Genomic DNA, 21,475 nt, shown 5'->3' with positions numbered 1-21,475 from the left:
GAAAAAGAGTGGATTAAGCCTTAATCCCGATATCCACCATTCTAAAGTTTTCAGCTCAGATATCTTAAACTTAATCCAATATATCCTAGATATCCTAAACTTAATCCAATATATCCTAGATATCCTAAACTTAATCCAATATATCCTAGATATCCTTAACTTAATCCAATAGCCTATATATCCAAAACTTAATCCTATGAACTCTAGATATCTTAAACATAATCCAATATATCCTAGATATCCTAAGCTTAATCCAATATATCCTAGATATCCTAAACTGAATCCTATATATCCTAAACTTAATCCAATATATCCTAGATATCCTAAACTTAATCCGATATATCCTAGATATCCTAAACTTAATCCAATATATCCTATAAATCCTAAACTTAACCCAATATATCCTAGATATCCCAAGCTTAATTCAATATATCCTTAATATCCTAAACTTAATCCATAAATCCTAGATATCCTAAGCTTAATCCAATATATCCTTGATATCTTAAACTTAATCCAATATATCCTAGATATCCTAAACTTAATCAAATATATTCTAGATATCTTAAACTTAATCCAATATATCCTAGATATCCTAAACTTAATCCAACATATCCTAGATATCTTAAACTTTATCCAATATATCCTAGATATCCTAAACTTAATCCAATATATCCTAGATATCTTAAACTTAATCCAATATATCCTAGATATCTTAAACTTAATCCTATGTATTCTAGATATCTTTAACTTAATCCAATATATCCTAGATATCTTAAACTTAATCCTATATATCCTAGATATCTTAAACTTAATCCTTTATATTCTAGGTATCTTAAACTTAATCCTATGAATTCTAGATATCTTAAATTTAATCCAATCTCTCTAAATCTAAGGAAACCATCTCAAAGCTTTTTAAAATCTTAATAATTTGAAATCTTTTATTTTATTTTAAAAGAATGTATCTTGTATCCCATCCCCCCTGTGTAGAAACAAAATTAATATTTCAAGACTCTATTAAACTATGTAAATATTTAATACCTCTATGAAATATACATATATAGTACCTGAGCTGGGAACTATAGAATGGATGACCTTTAATCCCAACTACTTAATCCGAATATCCATTGTGGAAACTTTTAATTTTAGTCCTTAATCCACTCTTTTTCTTTCTCTTTGGATATCCTTACATTATTTTCTCCAACAAGAGTGCAGGCATATAGTTCGTAAATTGTATTGACCAATGACAGCCTTGTAAATAAATTCTATCCCATGAAAGAAATCCGCAATTTCTAAAAAATCAAGAATTTGTTGTTAGCCATTTTGTAAATTAATCGGCGAAGAAAAATATTTAATAATACGTTTGAGATTCTTTTGTAACCAATTTTAACTAATGTATTAATAAATATAGGGTGAGAAATTAAGTTAGGGCCCTTTCAGTCAAGAAAACCAACAAATCTGGCGTTCTTAGAATCCAATTTGTTGATCTAAATATTTAATCTCAAGACTAACATAATCTCGAGATTATGTTAGTTTCGAGATTAGCAAAAACAGAGGATTAAGCATTAATCATGATATCCACCATTTTAAAGTTCCCAGCTCAGTCCATTTTCATTTTGAATTTTCTCAAAAATACGCAAAGAATACTCAAAGGTCCCTGTATTTTTTTTATTTTAGCCTTTTAATTTTTTAGATATTTAAAATGATAAAAATTCTAAATTTCCAATTTTATATAAATAAAATAGATATGTTTTACTGTGCACTGGGCAAAGGATAAAAGAAATCCTTTTTATAATTTGTTTTCTCAATATTTTGAAAAGTTATAAATCTTTTTTCTCTTATTTTCCTGACGGGCACTATACAGATGAAACAAAATGTTTATTTTTCTTTCAGGTTTCGCTCGAAAAGAAAAAATACAAATATATACTTTAACTTTAATATTCTTTATATTTATATTCAAGCATTCATTATGTTTATACTCAATCATAGGTAAAAAAAGAGTTTGGTAGAAAAGTAATCAATGGTTTTTTTTCACCCACAAAAAAATAAAACAAAACTTATANTATGAGATTTCCCCTCATCCCCTCCCCCTTACTTCCAAAACAAAGAAAACCCTACATATAACCCCTAAACCTAGGACTCTGGAAAACTGTCGGAGAAGAGAAGAATGAGAAATCAAATATTCTTTTTTCTTATTTTCCACGTCATTTATTTCTAACCTTTCCCCTCAGCTCCGGGTTTATAGAAATATCTAATTCTAATAAATATTTCCACAAAGCTCACTTTGAAAACTTTTCAAAGAAAGAACAATACTTTTTCTTAATAAACCATTTTTTATTTTTGGTTTAATAAAATTTAATATTTAAATTTATTAATAAAATAAAACAAAAACTTTAAGAGTGTAAGAAAAAGACCTATGATACTTCAACCATGAGCTTTGATAAAGCAAAGGTTTCCACCACCAGGTTTCAAAGATAAATAGATTAGAAAATGTGTGGTGATTGTTCAGTTCTTTCATTTATTTCCGAAAAAGAACAAGAAAAAGAAAATTATTAATGTTTTACCCAGGAAATTTTACTGATTCTTTATTTTATTTAGATAAGATCTTTCTACTGCACGACGTAAAGATGAGATTACTGCAAACATACAAGATAAAAGTTTTTTAAAATAAATTCTAAAAAAAAGGCATTAACCCCCATTAGATACTATATTAGACAAACATTGTATGAAATCACTAAAACTAGATTACTATTAAGATGTTCATGCTAAGTTGTATATTAGATTGGCAGCTCGTGAGCATTTATTGCGCTTCTTAGTGTAAATAATTCCAAAAATAGAAAAGTGATCCACCCTTTATATCACGTGATTATGTACAAGAATGTATCCAACTATTTTAACAAAAGAGGTTGTAGCGGGGGGTCGGGGGGGATGCTGAATCCCCAAATCCCCCCCCCCCTCCAAGGTAACTAATGCTCAAAATTAGCAGCCGGTCGTTAATGAACCATTAAGGATAAGACGACTTTTATCAATCTTCTTATTTCAAATAAAGAACTGGCTGCATACCGTTTTCTGAAGTCACGTGATATAAGAGATCCTAAACCGCTGAATACTTCCCCATGATACACCATATCAAGAAAAAGAACCAGAAGCCCTTCATATCATTGTTTACAAGAGTAGTAAAGTGGGGTTTCTTAGAGAAATGTTTTTACACCGACAAAAAATAGAAGTACGCTGATTTTTCAACAAAGTAATAGAGGTTACAGCTAGGCCAAATTTAAAGAATTTGAGCCGTGGATTAAATTTAAGCCGCGGCTCAAATATGGTTGGTTTCACTTTAAAGTGCATTTAATTTTTCAAGATTTAAGCCGGCGATCGATTTAAACCGGTTTTTGGGGATTTGACGCGGCTTAAATTCATCGAATTCGGACACTGGTTATTTTCCTTTCACCCAGCCACCCCTGAAAAATGAGCATGCGAAGTAAAGTGTATAGGTTGACCTTACCTCTATAATCTGTTGTTTCCTGGTCTGAAGAATTGATTTGAAGGATTTGAATCCAGGACTGGAGGCAGAGTTAGCATCAAGAAGGATGAAATTATCTTCTATACTGAAGATACGACCAAACTTCTCCAAAACCTGAACACAAAGTAAACTGTGAGAAGAAAAATGTTTCTCTTTAATAACTTTCTTCTGTTAAATATTAAGTTTCTTCTTAAAAGTTTAATAAAGGAAAAATTATGTTTCACAAAGAAACTGATTTACCCCAAGGTCTACATTCTTGCAGTCTGGTGTCTTATAACTTTGATATTTTAAATTACGAATTAAATTAAATCAAATTGTCAAAATTTGAAATAGCAAAGGTTACTTCTTTTACAGATTTATGGATTCTTACGAATATATTCTGATTTCATGCAACGCCAAACCACCTCGAATATACCATTAAAAACCCTTTATTTTAGACAAAAAACATTAAAAAACCTAAAGAAAGTTTAATCCCTTGTAGTTGTACGTAACACTGTTTAGTATTAAAAACGGAATACACTGGAGAACCAAAAACCTACTTTGGAATAAAAAGATGACATTAAAGAAATACTGTAGTGTAATTAATATTGTTACAAAGTATATAGTTTTACTAGTAACTTATTGAATCACTTGTAAAGTGAATTGGGTCTGTTTACACTGCGCAGTTGCCGTGTCTCATGAACATTGAAAGTAATAACTATTCTAGAGTTTTCTGATTCTCAATGAATATTTAGTATAAATATTTTTTTTTAAATAAAAATTACTTTTATCAGTTTTATGTGCATAGTTACTCCCGCCGTTTACCCGCGCTTTGTCGTAAATTACGCTTTTAACTATTTTTCTCTATCAAGTGGACACACTCAACTTAGAATCTTAAAGCAAAACTAATTACATTCCCGTGGTTCTCCCGAGTTCCCCAACCAAATCGGTTATCCTGACTACTGAGTTACGATCGGACAAACAAACAAACACACAAACAGAGATTACAATTTTATATTTATAGAATTACCTTTTCCTTGAGAACTCCCTGGGTTGGCGAAGAAAACTCTCCGGAAGAGTTTTTCCTAGCGTGGGAGAGGTCGGCGTGTGTTCCAACCAATAATACAAAAGCAGGCTTATGAGATTTCCCCTCATCCCCTAGATAAAGATAGATATAAAGATTATGATACTATTAGATAGATAGATAGAAATAGATATATATATATATATATATATATATATATAGAGTCTAGATATATAGATAGATAGATAATAGATGAATATATAGATAAAAATAATAAAAAAATATACATATAAAAATGTTTACCTAAAGGTTCTACTGGAGGTATTCTACTCTGTAGAAAAGTTAACCAGAAATAGCATTGGTTTATCTGAACCTAAACATCAAACAGTTATGTTTCCTTTTCAAACTTAAAAACATTGTGTTTCGGATGAAATATTTAAACTTAAAGAAGTAAATGTTAAAAACCAAGGCTTTCGAGGAAAATAAGAAAAAATATTTTTTTAAAGAATCTCTTCACAATTAAGTCCTCTCAAATCATCTGGTTTTGAAAAATATTGTGTGGAAATAGTACGAGTTTTAAGACACCATGTAAAACAGAATCTAGGATTTGACATGCCCTGCAGGTTTCTTTACAAAAAATGTTCACATAATATTTACATTAACTATCTGTTTTTATGTACATAAACTATCTCGTTTTATGTAAATAAACTATCTATTTTTCATGTAGATAAACTAAATGTTTTTATGTAAATAAATTATCTGTTTTTATGTAGATAAACTATCTGTTTTTATGTAGATAAACTACTAAATGTTTTTATGTAAATAAATTATCTGTTTTTATGTAGATAAACTATCTGTTTTTATGTAGATAAACTATCTGTTTTTATGTAGATAAACTAAATGTTTTTATGTAGATAAACTATCTGTTTTTATGTAGATAAACTAAATGTTTTTATGTACACTGTGTCGTACCTGGATTGGGTCTGCGCAGTTGTAAACTACTACATGGATGCAGTGACTATTTCCTGAAATAATTACAAATAAATGTTCAGTGTGACCCATAGTAGAATAGGGGACGACTGTTCAGACTCAAATTATTATTCAAAATTGATAATTTTAAGCTGATAATTTAAAGCTATTCATGACAACATCAAATACTCAATTGATTGCATAAATGTCGGCTTCCCATTCCATAGTTTTATGGGTTCTTCTGTACAACAAAATCTAAAGGTCTAAAGCAATTTAGCAAGAAACCCTGTTAAAATACAAAATATATATGATCGATACACAAGAATTGAATAATTCTGTTTATCGTAATAAAGATTGAATCAAATCCCTTCCACAAACTATGATTATCTAATCCCCGCATCTTTGTAACCCAATGTCGTCGACCTAAGATATTTCAACTCTGTTGGATCAATTATAATCTGTGCTTGAAATATCAATAGGTTACATCATCAGGTTGCAAATATATATAGAGATTAGAAAACGAGAGTTGTGGCAAAGACGTTAGAAAATAAATAATTTTATTGAGTTCTTAAGTTTCTAAAATATTATTTGATAATTACTGAATTTAGTAATTTAATGAATTGATAAGTTATCCAAGCAATATTTGTCCGCCATATTTTTATTTTTTTCAAATATTGTTTTTAAGAATTATCTGAATCTAACCTATAAAATGGTCAAAGAGAGAATAGTATGATTCTTGTCCTGAAAACTCCCAGATTGAAACCTCTCCTGGTCCAGAGATATTTGCCTGAAATATTTATATCTTTAGACATTTGCTGAACTAATTAAATATTCAAATATTTAGGTATTTGTCTTAAAAATTTAAATATTTAGATATTTGCCTGACATATTTAAATATTTAGATATTTGCTGAAATATTTAAATATTTAGATATTTGACTGAAATATTTAAATATTTAGATATTTTCTGAACTATTTAAAAATTTAGATATTTGCCTGTACTATTTAATATTTAGATATTTCCTGAACTATTTAAATATTTAGATATTTGCCTGAAATATTTATATATTTAGATATTTGCCTGAACTATTCAAATATTTAGATATTTACTGAACTATTCAAATATTTAGATATATGCCTGAAATATTTATATATATAGATATATGCCTGAAATATTCTTGAAGAAAAACCACAATTGAAAGTTTTAAGTTTGCAAGATGATGAATCTTTTTCATACTTTATCAGACAGATCTTTAAGGGTACTGTTGTAAATCAGACATGCCATACTAAGAAGGGTCTCATAAAATTCTGCCTACAAACCCTTTATGCAGAAATGTTTTATAATTTTTTCACAATATTAATTAACCTGTAGAACATCCACGCCTTTGGTATAAGGATGCTGATACATAGAGTGAAGAACTTCAGAGTCCATCGAACCAACAGATACACCTTCATTTATTCATTCATTTAATCAATCATTCATTCAAACATTCATCCTTCTTAATTTCATACATTCATTTATTGATTTTTTTTTTACAAATCAGTTAGGTTAACAAAGAAATATTTATAGGAAGGATTTACAGGGTGTCCCACTAAAATTGGCATTTTAGAGATGACTTGAATTCGTCTGAATTGGTAGTGTGTAAAAAAGTTGAACGCCTTTCAACTGTCCAAAATGTCTTTGAAACCTTTTATATAAATTTTAAAAATTGGATGAATATTGAATGTTTTAAAATTTCATTTCAAAATATTTCAAGAATTATATAACTCCTGTAAAATTAGATTTTCGAATGAATGCCGCTCATCTCACTTTGTTATAGAAATTGTCATATTTAGTGGAACACACATTTACTAGATAGAAAAAAAACTTTAGGGATAAATATAAAAGGTGGAGTACACTGACATCTTGGATATTCTTGTTTTAAATTGTTTAAAAACTAACGTTCACTGGGATTATTCAGCAATATTAGATACTATTATGTAAGATATTGTATGATTAGTGTTAGTATTAAATAGTAGTGTTGAACTGGGATTATTCAGCAATATTAGATACTATTATGTAAGTTATTGTATGATTAGTGTTAGTATTAAATAGTAGTGTTGAACTGAGGACATTCTTTTTCGTCCTGTATCCATGAGAACAAATTTAAAATGCTAAAGGAACTGATTACTCTCCCATACTCTAATTTAATATTACTTATAATTTTACAACCTGATGCCGTAAATTGATCTTTGATATTTCAAAGTATAAGGTATTGTTATATATCAACCAAGTAAAGTTTGAAAAAGTATAGTTTGATGAATGACGGTCTATCGTAAAATAAAAGAGAATGTTGTAACTCCTTAACTCAGGAATAACATTGGAATAGAATAGAATTGAATATCGTGGAATCCTAGAACTGGAATAGAATAGAATTGAATATTTATAGTGGAATCCTAGAACTGGAATAGAATAGAATTGAATATTTATCGTGGAATCCTAGAACTGGAAAAGAATAGAATTGAATATTTATCGTGGAATCATAGAACTGGAATAGAATGGAATTGAATATTTATAGTGGAATCCTAGAACTTGCTTAACTTTACCAACATCTCAAAAACTTTATTTCTAAGTAAATAAAACTTTCGACATTTATTCGAAGATAAAGCCATAAAACATATTTGTAATATTTGCATTCCATGTTATTAACAGGGGGGGGGGGGGCCCTGACATGTGAAATGTGAAAATTATTTTTATTAGCACCATTAAATGTATTTCCAGTATATATCTATCTATATTTAAATTCTAAAGGCATGCGAAAGTATTATCTCTAAATCTAAAATGTCGCATAATATCTTTTATCTATTATAAATCCAAATTTTTACTTTAAAAAAATTCAAAATGATTTCTGATTTGTAACCCACTTCACTCCCCTTTAGGTATTCATCATGCAATGTAAACAAAGGGGATAAAATTAGAACTGTAATTTTATTATGAAATTTTGGTTTATTTTTATTTTTTATCAATCACTGCATGGAGACATGCTGCATTAGTTAATTTTACTAATAATTGTCTTTGATTAGACTAAATATTTACTTGTATATTAGTCAATATTAATGCATCATTTAGATGAAGTTAGTCAATATTAATGGTCGTTAATTGGTGATTAGGTTAGTCAGGATAGTTGAAGGAACTACTGAGTTGGTTAGTCACTAGTTAGCTGGGATGCAACCTCTCCAGGCCTCCTGGCCTCCTGGTGGACTAACCTCCAATGGCTAGCTCCTCTGATCTTGAATGCGGACTGATATGCGCAGTCCACGAACTCTTTCGTCCTCCTTTGGAGGATTCTTTAGCTTCAGGTCCACGTGCCCCACGAGCACTTCCTCCGACTGCACGAGCATTCGCTGTATCCACACGTTCGCTCCCACCTGACCCACGCACAAGTCCTGTATCAACACGTGGGCTCCCAACTACCTTCCTACTGCTCCCTAAACTAGATTTAACCGCTCCAATTGATTCCTTCTGAGTAGAACATATCTCAATCCGTCCTGCTTTGATATTAGGTTTGATGGATTGTGTATCGGAGCGTCGGACTGGACGGATTGGATCCGTTCGTTTCCGCGGAGTTGAAGGATTTGTGACCGACAAAGTGGCAGGTTTCTTGACCAATCCAGATACCTTACTCGGCTCAGGTTTCGGAGATTTTGAAGCACGCAGTTTAGGTGGTTTGGTGGGCTCAGAGGTGGGTGTTTTAGGGTCTTCTACAAAAAATGAATCTGTCTTGAAAAATATTAAAAAAAGGATCAAAAAAGGTTTTTTAAACTTTAAAAGAAAATTAGGTTTGGGATGTCATAAAAAGAATCATACCTGAGAAGGAAGAATTTCTTTTACTTCCCCGTCTAAACAAACTAGAGAAATATCCGGCCTTTAAACTGTCAATGATACACGTCTTCCCGACCCCAGAGTGTCCGAAGAACTTTATTTTGATTTTAGATATTGGGCTTGTGGTGGGGATCAGCTGTTCAATATAGTCATCGGTCCCACCATCTATCTTCAGTCTGTGCAACAAATCTCCTGAAAATTTAGGCGAGCTTAAAAAATGGGACAATAGCTTTTTTCGATGTAAATCCCAAATCTATAAGGCCTAGATGCATTGAAGAAAAAATGAATCCAGAAAATAACCAGCGTAGAAACTTTCTCTGTCTTTCTCTTCGAACCTCAAAATAATCTCTTTTAATCCTTACTTCCATTTTTCAGACTTGGATTATAGATCTTTTATTCTTAGAAAAAAAATTTGTAATTGAATTTTTAAAACTAATCCCTTATCATCTGTCTTATATTCCTACTTTCGAATTGGAAATATAAAAAAAACAGAAGATTAAGTTTCTTTTTCATTTTCAACTTAAAATACTAAAGCTAAAATATTAAAAGCTTTTATTCTCGTGTTTTAACCCACATAAAGCGCCCAACAGTAGAGTTGTAATATTGCAATTAATTCACGGGAAACTCATGGTGTAAAGCAATAATATTGTCATTATTATTATTATTATAATATAGAATTATTCACACACAAAGATAAAAATACATATATAAATGGTATTTATATCTTTTTGGTATTTATTTATAAAATCCAGAAAAAAAATATTAATAATATTGCTATTCCATCAGAAATAATAATAGTTATATATTTATAGTCGTAATATCGCAAGTAAACTGCAAAGAACGCTAAAAATAGAGTAGTTATGATATATTTAAACCAGAGAAAGCAAATCATAGAGTAGTAAGATAGCAAATGATCAATAGAAAACTAAAAAAAAGATAAGCAATTTCTCAATAAGCCAAGAAAACATGTAAAGAAGAGTAATTGGCGTCATAATCCAATTAACTCTTAACCAATATTTAAATACGCCAAGAAACTCTGGAAAGCGCAATTATCCAATTATCAATTATTCAGCCAAGGGTGTAAAGCAAGGAAAGTTAATTGCGATCGTGTTTACTCTGCGTACACATTGAAACCAGCTCTCTTTGGGCGGAATTTGTAAACAAGAATAGATGCATTAGTGTTCCTTTAGTATCTGAGGAGGTTAAAAGCATTAAATTTTGATAATTTTGATAATTCACATAATAGTTTCCTATGACCAGAATATTTCATTGATACTCTTGTGAAAGATGGATCCCATGTCAGGCTTTGACATCCGTCTTGTGTTTACATTACCACCCAGAGACAGTACACTGCAGTACAAAAGATGTGTACACTTCTGAAATAACTTTCCTTACACTTACATTCAGCTAAACGTAGTTTAAAATTGCTTAGCAACCGGCTCTATTTTAATTTTTAAATTATTTTACATAGAAATGAAGAGTTTAATTTACTTCAATGGATTTTCCAATTCTCTGGATTTGCCTATCTAAAAATAGGATAGTAGAGAAAGGAAGGGGACGGGGGCGAAATTGTTAAAGTTTGTTAAAATATTGAATTCAATTAAAACGGCCCCCATGAGATTTTCTTTATCATTTTTAGATAAAAATGTAAAAAAGTAAATTTAATTGTATACACAAAAAAACTAAATACAGCTATTTTTACTAAAACCACCTGAATTTTATAATTCATTAAATGAAAATTAATGAGTGGTGAATCATATTGCAACAATTTGAATTAGAAATTAACAAAATGAAAAACTTTTTAACCAATAAATATCAAAATGCTTTTACTGAAAATTTTTTTATGTATACTTTCTTTAAAACTTATTTTCTATTCTCAACGAGAAAAGTTTCATTCATTCAACTTAATTTCCTGATAATTCGTTAAACGTTAAATTAAACACCTATAAAATACTTCTTCAATGGAATACAAGAAAATTACTTTGTTAAAAAAATTCAAATTATCTTATAAACTAGGGGATTATGCAGGGTTGGGGGGCAGTGGTGGCACCTAGAAAAGTTGTAACAATGATTTCCAGCCCCCCCCCCACCCCCACCCTAGACAAATTTCTACCTATGCCCCTGATAAAATAGTAAGATATGACTATTACAGGGAATTGTAAAGTTTATCAGCTCATCAAACAGACGTTACATTAACATCCGTCATGTAGTGCGATTTAAAAAGTACTCTATTTAAAAGAAAAAACGACTTACATCTGAACAATTAATTTTTACCTAGAGAAGTGTGTCCCTGTACTCTAGCGCAAACTTCGGCCACCACCCCCTCCTTGTTCTTAGCGTCGATACGCGCACCAGCCAGGCAGAGACATCTAGCAGCTTCAGTATGTCCATATTTGGCAGCTGAAATTATTAAGTTTTAAGTTTAGATATATCCTATTCCTTTGGGAAATATTTTTAACTTTTAATGAGATATTGATTGAATATTTTTATTAAAAAATATATTTTTAATTAGTTCAGCTCTTCATTCTTAAATTAATTGATCAGTTGGTCTATATCACTCTATTGATCTAAAATGTTCTGTTAATCTGAAAAAATATGTTGATCTGTTTGATCTGTTTGATCCGTTGATCCGTTGATCCGTTGATCCGTTGATCCGTTGATCCGTTGATCCGTTGATCCGTTGATCCGTTGATCCGTTGATCCGTTGATCCGTTGATCCGTTGATCCGTTGATCCGTTGATCCGTTGATCCGTTGATCCGTTGATCCGTTGATCCGTTGATCCGTTGATCCGTTGATCCGTTGATCCGTTGATCCGTTGATCCGTTGATCCGTTGATCTGTTGATCTGTTGATCTGTTGATCTGTTGATCCGTTGATCTGTTGATCTGTTGATCTGTTGATCTGTTGATCTGTTGATCTGTTGATCTGTTGATCTGTTGATCTGTTGATCTGTTGATCTGTTGATCTGTTGATTTGTTGATTTGTTGATTGGTTGATCTGTTGATCTGTTGATCTGTTGATCTGTGGATCTGATGATCTGTTGATCTGTTGATCTGTTGATCTGACGATCTGTTGATCTGATGATCTGTTGATCTGTTGATCTACTGATCTATCTATACCTAGATGAAGGGGAAGCATTCCATCCTCGTTCTGAAGATCAACATTACAACCAAACGCGCACAGAGTCTGCGCCAAGCCCAGTAAACCGTCCCGGGCACAGATATGGATAGCAGTTTCACCCTCGCTGTCCTGAACAATAATAATAATAATAACATCTTTATAATAAAACAAGACATTCATAATTCGTATATATGTTGCGTATAGTCGGCCAAACGGCTGGGCCGATTGGGCTGAAATTTTTTGTTGACCACTCATGGGTGGCCGTGGGGTTTTATAGGATAGAAAAAATCAATTTTTTTTCAAAACTTTTTTTTTTATATTTTTTACAACATTTTTTGGCTTATTTTTTTAACGCCGGGACCTTCACCTAGTTATTAATAAAATAGGAAAACAATCCCTTTAAAAATATATAAAAAAATGTTTAATAATACAGAAGAATGGGCCTTGAGCTTTTGCCATTTTTTCCCCTAAAAAGATATATATTACAGTTCTAGGGTGGCTGAATAGTGCCCCCTCCCCCACCACTAAAGTGGGGTATTAGGGGAGGGGGTTTTAAGAATTTCGACCGAAAACTCGCTATTTTATTGAAAACTCTTAAAATAGGATTTTTCAATACGCTATTCTGACTTAATGAAGGTTTTGGCGTGCTGCTGGCGCCCCTAAATATTTTCTATATGGATGTTATAATCTATTTATATATTTAGATTATCCTGAAACCGCTGTGCTTTGTTATAAAATATATGTTTTTCTCACAAAATAGCTCTCGGTAACAAAGACGACATCTAAATATATTGCGGGTTTATAGGATCCTGCATTTAAGGATAAATTTATGAACGGGAAAAGTAATTATAAATTGAATAAATTATTATAAATCAATGCTAGCTACAATTCATTCAATGTTTGTAAACGAAAAGATTATATATTCATATTGTCCATTCCCAACATGAAACACAAGACAAATGCATTTTAAGAGGTGTACTGTGACAAAAACCAGTCACTCCCCTCATGACCCCATAAAATAATAACCTGTATATCAAAATCTGATCCTGCATGCAACAGCAGCATCGCAACATGTACATGTCCTCTCCTGTACAATACAATTAGTTAACGTAATATATACAACAACAACAAAAATCAGTACATGTTAGCATTCTTAAATGTTAAAGAGTTTTTTTGTGCTAACAACTGGATTTCAGTGCAGCGTAATTTTGGTTTTGAGAGAAACATAAAATCAATTAACAAGAAATGTTTTCTTGATTGCCACAATTCAAAGCTTAGCTTTCAACCCTTTCGCAATATTGAAAGACAAGTTGACGAAAATTAACTTAATTAATCTAAATATAATAATCTGCACATTTCGCACATTCTGAAATAATAATATAAAAAATTAAGGAACTTATTTGCTTTCTTTTGTATTTTTTTAAGAATTAATTTGAAGAAATTTTTTTTTTTTTTTGGCCAGACATAAACATTTATTTAGCACATCTTGAAATAATAACATAGTAAAAATTCATGATTTTTTTACTTTCTTTTGTATTTTCTTAAAGAATTATATTGAAGAAAAGTTACATCATTTTGACCAGAGATAAACCTTTCATGGCTTATAAAAGTAGATCTGAGCAGAAAACTTTAGTATGTGATATCCTTAATCCCGATCTGTTAATTAATCTGGAGATTAAATTCATGAGGAGAACAAGCAATTTTTAATCAGGAGATTAAGAAAAAGAGTGGATCAAGCATTAATCCCAATATCCACCATTCTAAAGTTCCGAGCTCTGATGGGTTTAGTTTAGCCGTTTAGACGTTTCTGGTTACAAGTAAATAACAAAAAATCAAATACACAACTCTAAAACAGACGAGCCTAATAAATAAAGATACAAGTTAATCTCCACATTAGTTAAATCTTTACTCGATATACCGCATCATGGTAATCATACCCAGTCATTGGTTAAAAGGAGTTTTGATCAGGGGAAGAATAACTAAAATAGAGTGAGGAGATTAAGCATCCTCAAATTAAAAGTGCCCTTCGTGAATATCGAGCTCTAGAAAGATAAGGATGTCACCTGAGAGCAAGGTGTAAAGGAGTTGATCCACTCCTATCCTGGGAGTCCAGTGGGGCAGAACCTCCTTTACCCCCTTCAAGGAGACAACGAACACATTCAATATGTCCCCGACCCGCTGCAACATGCAGAGGAGTCTCTTCCTCCTAAAATAAATCAATCAATATTTTTTACGAAACTAATTAAAAAAGGAACTGACCCTTCGCCACCAACTCTAATTTTCTGACCCCTATATCTTTGCAATCTGAGGTTTTAGACTTATGAAATAAACTTATGAATCCTGCTAGACCAAAAGTTATAAATAAGGTTGATACAATATACAATATACAATATACAATATACAATATACAATATACAATATACAATATACAATATACAATATATAATATACAATATACAATATACAATATACAATATACAATATACAATATACAATATACAATATACAATATACAATATACAATATACAATATACAATAAACAATATACAATATACAATATACAATATACAATATACAATACACAATATACAATATACAATAGAGAACTTTCTAAATTGTTAATCAAAGTTTATTCAACTCTAGACCTTATTCTCCGTATCTATCCTGGAAAAGGTTGATAACTTTTTATACAAAACCCCTGGGGAGAATAAGAAAATGATTAACCCCAACACAAATATATCAATTTATATACAATATAATCATAAATATGATCTTCCTTTTTCCTCTAGTGATCAATCATTTCTTTTATTCATTTTATGTCAGTGTAAACTGCCAATTTAAAAATTTCAATTTAGAAATCTATATGTCTAGGGTTACAAAAAAGTTAGTGAGAGGTTAAACCCAAATACCAAGTCGAGGCTGTCTAAACATTTGATGAAGATATCATTATCAGTGGTTTATCTACGTTTTATCTATTGTTTTATTATATATATATATATATATATATGTTGTATATATTTTCTTTAAGAAAACATGAGAATTAATTAAAGGTTGAAAATAAGCTGGTTAACAACCAATTCAGGGTTTATTGTTTCATTAAAAATCTATAATCCCCCTTTACCCCCCCCCCTCACATCCCTCACTCAATCTCTTCTCTCGATCCCAATTAGCAGGTTTAATTCACTGTAATCCAAACAGCTAGTGAAAACCAGAAAACTCTGGAATAGGAAGTCGACTTTTAGAGTCAAGTTATGACTTTAAATAATTCAAAGAACGTGAGGCATTTGTGCAGTGTAAACAGACCCATTTTAACTCCAATAACTTACTTGTAAAGCTAAATGCTTTGTAACATTATCAAGTGCATGCAGTCAGTATAATTGCTTTAATTTTGTCTTCCTCTTCTACAGTTTTCTGGTTATCACTGTATGAAAAGTTGCATCGATTTTTTAAACTGGGTGGACTTTAAAATGATTTTACCTTACTGTAACTAACTTTTTATAGTAGCTGTAGACATGTATACATATTATTACTATATCATATTTCTAGTTTAAAAGAGTAATTTGTAAAATGCTGAAAGATTTTTACAGCTTGCAGCCTAACAATAACTTAAGGTTAAATTGAGATAAAAAAATTGGCTTTTTATCTTTCAAATCTGATTTTTAGATTATTTTGCCTAAACAAAATTTAATGTTTGAAATACTTTTGGAATACGACATTGGTTTGCAAAAATATAGGGAATCGAAAATCAAGTTTCAAATCCAGTTTCTGGCTTACCTCGTTTTTGATGTCAAGATTAGCCCCGGCTTGACAAAGTATCTCCACTATCCGGGGATATCCGTGCCAAGAAGCAATATGTAATCCGGACTCACGATGCTGAAAATATTTGACATTTAAACTCACGTACAACTAAAGATTGGACTGAGATGAGAAAATAAATCAGAATGGGGTATGGTAAAGCCCCCCCGGATGTACTTTTAAAAATTTATTCAGTTTTATTTTTTTTTAAAGACATAAAGCCTTTCTTTAACCCATTTCTTGTCGGTTATAGTTTATAGATTTGACCAATTGAAAATCAGAAATCTTTAAACTCGACACTTTAGAGAAAGAAAACTGAAACTCTTCAATATTTACAAATGGATTAAGTTATAATCTTTTTTAAATACTTTACAGGGAAGTAAAGGGAACCCGTGGTAAATAAAATTTAATTTCCCATAAAAGTAGGTGTAAACAATTTTATCGTTTTTTTGAAAATAAGCGTCTTTTTCATGAAAACTTCGCAGAGCGGGTATTTTACTTAATTGTCCCAAGGAACGTAAAGTAACGGAACGTCCCTCTGTTGGGGGAATCTTGGGGCGGTAAAAAGGCGGTAAAAATGTTAATTTGAAAGTTTGTTGTTCAGGGGTTATGTGTTAAAACTGGGCAAAAATTGTAAGATTTGGTTTTAGGGGTGGTATTTGAAGTTCTGAAATCAGGACACTTACAATGTCCAACAAAAAAACAAGTTAATATATCAAGTTAGAGCGAATACTTATGATTTTTGGCTTTCTGGTCAATATGGAAAATACAATAGGAATATATTCTTATTTCCCCCCTTGGACCCTTTTCCCTCAAAAATGATGCGTTGCCCCTGAATTCTTTGTTTTGATCTACTCCACTGCAGTACACAGATTTGACCCATTAGATATGGCACTTCCTGGTCTATATATTTCTTGTAAATTAGTATGTATAGATGTAATCCAGTATACTTACATTGTCTAGTAGATCTATATTAGCATGTATAGATGTACTCCGATATACTTACATTGTCTAGTAGATCTGTATTAGTATGTATAGATGTATTCCAGTATACTTACATTGTCTAGTAGATCTATTTTAGTATGTATAGATGTACTCCAGAATACTTACATTGTCTAGTAGATCTATATTAATATGTATAGATGATAAGTACTCCAGTATACTTACATTGTCTAGTAGATCTATTTTAGTATGTACAGATGTACTCCAGTATACTTACATTGTCTAGTAGATCTATATTAGTATGTATAGATGATAAGTACTCCAGTACACTTGCATGCCCATATTTACAGCCAGCATGTAAACAAGACTCTCCACTCTTTAAAAATGAAAAAAAAAAAAAAAAAATTAAAAAGAATAATTTAAATAAAAAAATTAAAATTAAAATTAAAATTAAAAATCAAGATCTAACAAAAATTGGAAAATAGCAAAAAAGTTTTCATGAAAGAGCAAAGTTTTTTAACAAAAGGTTAAACATTTTTTAGGCTATCAGCGAATTTTAAATGAATAAAAGCATATTTATTCTTAAAAATCAACGTAAAAATATAAATAGAAATGTAAAAATTGAACTCTTATAAAAACATCGACTAAAATCTTGTGAACAGATAAAGTATGCAACAAAAAAAATAATCAATTAAAATTAAGATAAAATCTGAAAAATAAAAAGAATTGCGCGCAAAAAGAAAATTAATTTCATTAATTACCTTATTTTGTTGATTTACATGAACCCCCTGTTCAACTAAAAACCTGAATAAAAAGTTGAGTTTTTAATTTTAATTATTTAATCAATGCTTAGGAATAGTATAACAAATAATATTATGAAAAGACATCGTGATTTTGTTGAATTTTCAAATAAATGTGATATTTTGGGTGTAAATTTTTATTATGTTTTTCTACTTTGAACAGAAGAAGAACTGATTTTTTCCGCCGCTAAAAGGTGAAGTCTTAATCTTTAATTGACTCTTTATTTTTAGAGGGACATGACCTATTAACCACGGTGTCCTAAACAGAGGGACATGACCTTTTAACAACGGTGTCCTAAACAGAGGGACGACCTATTAACAACGGTGTCCTAAAAAGAGGGACATGACCTATGAATAACGGTGTCCTAAACAGAGGGACATGACCTATTAACAACGGTGTCCTAAACAGCGGGACATGACCTATTGACAACGGTGCCCTAAACAGAGGGACATGACCTATCAACCACGGTGTCCTAAACAGAGGGGCATGACCTATCAACCACGGTGTTCTGAACAGAGGGACATGACCTATTAACAACGGTGCCCTAAACAGAGGGACATGACCTATCAACCACGGTATTCTAAACAGAGCGACATGACATATTAACAACGGTGCCCTAAACAGAGGGACGTGACCTTTTAACAACGGTGTTCTAAACAGAGGGACATGACCTATCAACCACGGTGTTCTAAACAGAGGGACATGACCTATTAACCACGGTGTCCTAAACAGAGGGACACGACCTATTAACCACGGTGTCCTAAACAGAGGGACATGACCTATTAACCACGGTGTCCTAAACAGAGGGACATGACCTATTAACAACGGTGTCCTAAACAGAGGGACATGACCTATTAACCACGGTGTTCTAAACAGAGGGACATGACCTATTAACCACGGTGTCCTAAACATTGGGACATGACCTATTATAACAACGGTGTCCTAAACAGCTTTACCTAATCAATAATCAATGTTTGTCTCTTTCAAAATGTATTATTTCATTTGTGGTTTTTCTACCATTTCTACTGCAGAAACAGTGCATTATTAAACACTTTTCAAGCAAGAAAAACGACGATATCGTCCACATTTTAGATCAAATAAAGGTTTATAGAGTACCGTTGTGAATCGGACATGTCCCTCTTCTTTTTTAATGAACAGTAACTTGAAATTACGACGACGTACACTGTACAGTACTTCCAATAGTTTACGCGAAGATATTGACATGGTGTTTTAAAATAAAGAATTGATTTGATTTGTTAAATAAATCTATGACAAGGACCGATTAATAAAATATACTTACTTTATGACCTGAGCATGTCCTTGCCTCGCTGCCCAGTAAAGAGCACTGTCTCCTTGCCGATCAATTTGCCCCAGGTTAGCCCCGTGTGTACATAACAACTGAAAAAAAAACAAGTATCCTTCAATTCAATCATATTCAGGGGTGTTAATTTTCTTCCTAATTTGTTTCCCCCAGAAATATTTTTGTGGTTTTATTTGTTGAATTGGATAAAATAAATGATTTTAGGGGAAAATTAACATGTATGTTTAAGGATGTTAAGGATGTTTAAGGATTTTTTCTAAAATCATTCATCCCCCAGGTAGAGGGGGGGGGGCGTAATTCTTAAAAACATACACCCCAGTGTTTAATTTTTAGTGAAATATATCTAAATAAGAAAGCTCTTTGCTCATATAAATTCATTTGTATATATGTTAGCTATAGCTGGCCAAATGGCTGGACCGAATGGGCAGACTTTTTAGGAAACCCTTGAGTATGGGCCGGGGTGACATAGGAAAAAAAATCCGAAATTTGTTTCATCTTCAAAAAGTCGAATTTTTTTCTTTAAAAATTTTTTTTCCCCAAAAATATTTTTTTTCCAAGTTCGATTCTATAATTATATAGCTTGAATTTGAAATCAAATTTTTCGATTAATTGTAGACAATTCCAAAATAAAAAAATAAGAAAAATAAAACAGTATGAATATGTTTTAAGCAAAGTCTGTTATAATTTCTTAGACTGGCAATGGGTGGGGATCTTGCATACATTTCTGCCCCGGAATAAAGGGAAACCTACTCCCCTAGAAGTTCATGAAAGGGAAACCTACCCCCCTAGAAGTTCATGAAAGGGAAACCTACCCCCCTAGAAGTTCATGAAAGGGAAACCTACCCCCCTAGAAGTTCATGAAAGGAATGCTTAGCAACTAGCTAATACCATAGAATATATTTAATATAAGCCGCGGAGAAATGATGAAAGCGGATTTATTTCTAAAATTTGTTAAAACTTCTGAACAAGGAATTCTCCAGAAAGTTTAAGAACTGACAAATGATAATGTTGAAACACAATAATCTTATCTACAAGAATTTGTAAATTTAATTTGAAATGACTCTCTATTTATAAAGTGTCCAATTCGCAAAGGAACCCTGAAAAGAACTAGCCACTAACAAAACGACGATATCTTCCATTTTATATTCCGTTGTGAAACAGGCGAATTTAAACGAAAGGTACTTCAAGGTTAAAAATATATTTTCAACACCCGGTTCACTATTGTTTATGAAACAATTATAGTAACAAATTAAAATGAAGAATATGATTTAACAAGTTTGCTGAAATTCGAGTAGCAAATATTAATTTTTAAATTTCCTACTCCTGGTTATCCCTAGTAAAGGGGCAAAACACCAAACTTGTAACATAATAAAAAATCCCCGTTTTGAGGCATAAACGGTAAACCCTTATTTTCTAATCCCTTTATCTTTGCAACCTGGTGGTAGAAACCTTTGATAATCCAAACTTTAAAAAAAGAGTATTGCTTATGTCCAATTCCTTGAAAGGTTTAAATACCTCTCATTAAACAAGCCGCCCCCCCCCCAGCCCCATTTTTTTTAAATCTTTTTTGATTGTTTATTTTCTTGTGGTTTTTAACAATTTGTTTTATCGATTTTGATGGTTATTATATCGTTAGAACTGACGAGGGTCAACCCAGACCGAAATATATTTTCAATAAATGTGAAACTAACATCTACTTTTTTTACTCTACAGCTAGAGGTTTGGTCCATCCCATCACCGAATTTTAAATCTAAACTTTGACTTTATGACATTGCAAAATTCATATAAATCCGAGGTCAAACTGCACATCATCAGGATGCAACGATATAATTGTTTATTTACCTTTAATATATCTAGCCGACCAAGCCCTGCAGCAATGTGTACTGCACCCTCACCGTGTTTATTCGTCTGCAATTATATGTAATTAGTTGAAGAGATAATATAGAATATAGAAGTTTGATTAGCTAATTAAACCTATCCATCATTTTATTAAAGATTATTTAATTAAGAGGTTTGGAGCCTCGTGGGCGATGTAAAGAGGGTCGAGTGGGGGAGGGAGTGGATATATAAATAATAAAAATTGACACTAAGGCGTTATTATTTTCTTGTTTAAGGTTATTTGTTATTTAAAAAACTGTTCAAACC

The 21,475-nt window shown here is 31.4% G+C and overlaps 1 protein-coding gene across 1 annotated transcript in view; it reads right to left on the bottom strand.

Moving 5' to 3' along the window:
* LOC111714130 (uncharacterized) overlaps positions 1–21,475 on the bottom strand; it is a 49,183-nt gene that overhangs the window by 13,637 nt on the left and 14,071 nt on the right. Inside the window, exons 5-21 of the mRNA XM_023489175.1 lie at positions 21,173–21,238; positions 19,310–19,407; positions 17,970–18,012; positions 17,486–17,584; positions 16,246–16,344; positions 14,534–14,676; positions 13,497–13,557; positions 12,470–12,599; positions 11,625–11,750; positions 9,336–9,542; positions 8,735–9,229; positions 6,855–6,937; positions 6,192–6,276; positions 5,493–5,545; positions 4,824–4,893; positions 4,527–4,654; positions 3,500–3,631 (exon numbers count right to left, since the gene is read on the bottom strand). Of these exons, the coding sequence (XP_023344943.1) occupies positions 3,500–3,631; positions 4,527–4,654; positions 4,824–4,893; positions 5,493–5,545; positions 6,192–6,276; positions 6,855–6,937; positions 8,735–9,229; positions 9,336–9,542; positions 11,625–11,750; positions 12,470–12,599; positions 13,497–13,557; positions 14,534–14,676; positions 16,246–16,344; positions 17,486–17,584; positions 17,970–18,012; positions 19,310–19,407; positions 21,173–21,238 (2,118 nt within the window). The remainder of the gene's footprint in view (positions 1–3,499; positions 3,632–4,526; positions 4,655–4,823; positions 4,894–5,492; positions 5,546–6,191; positions 6,277–6,854; positions 6,938–8,734; positions 9,230–9,335; positions 9,543–11,624; positions 11,751–12,469; positions 12,600–13,496; positions 13,558–14,533; positions 14,677–16,245; positions 16,345–17,485; positions 17,585–17,969; positions 18,013–19,309; positions 19,408–21,172; positions 21,239–21,475) is intronic.

Source organism: Eurytemora carolleeae, unplaced genomic scaffold, assembly GCF_000591075.1.
Source record: "Eurytemora carolleeae unplaced genomic scaffold, Eaff_2.0 scaffold1444, whole genome shotgun sequence".
NCBI lineage: Eukaryota > Metazoa > Arthropoda > Copepoda > Calanoida > Temoridae > Eurytemora > Eurytemora carolleeae.
This window is presented reverse-complemented; position numbering and strand designations above follow the sequence as displayed.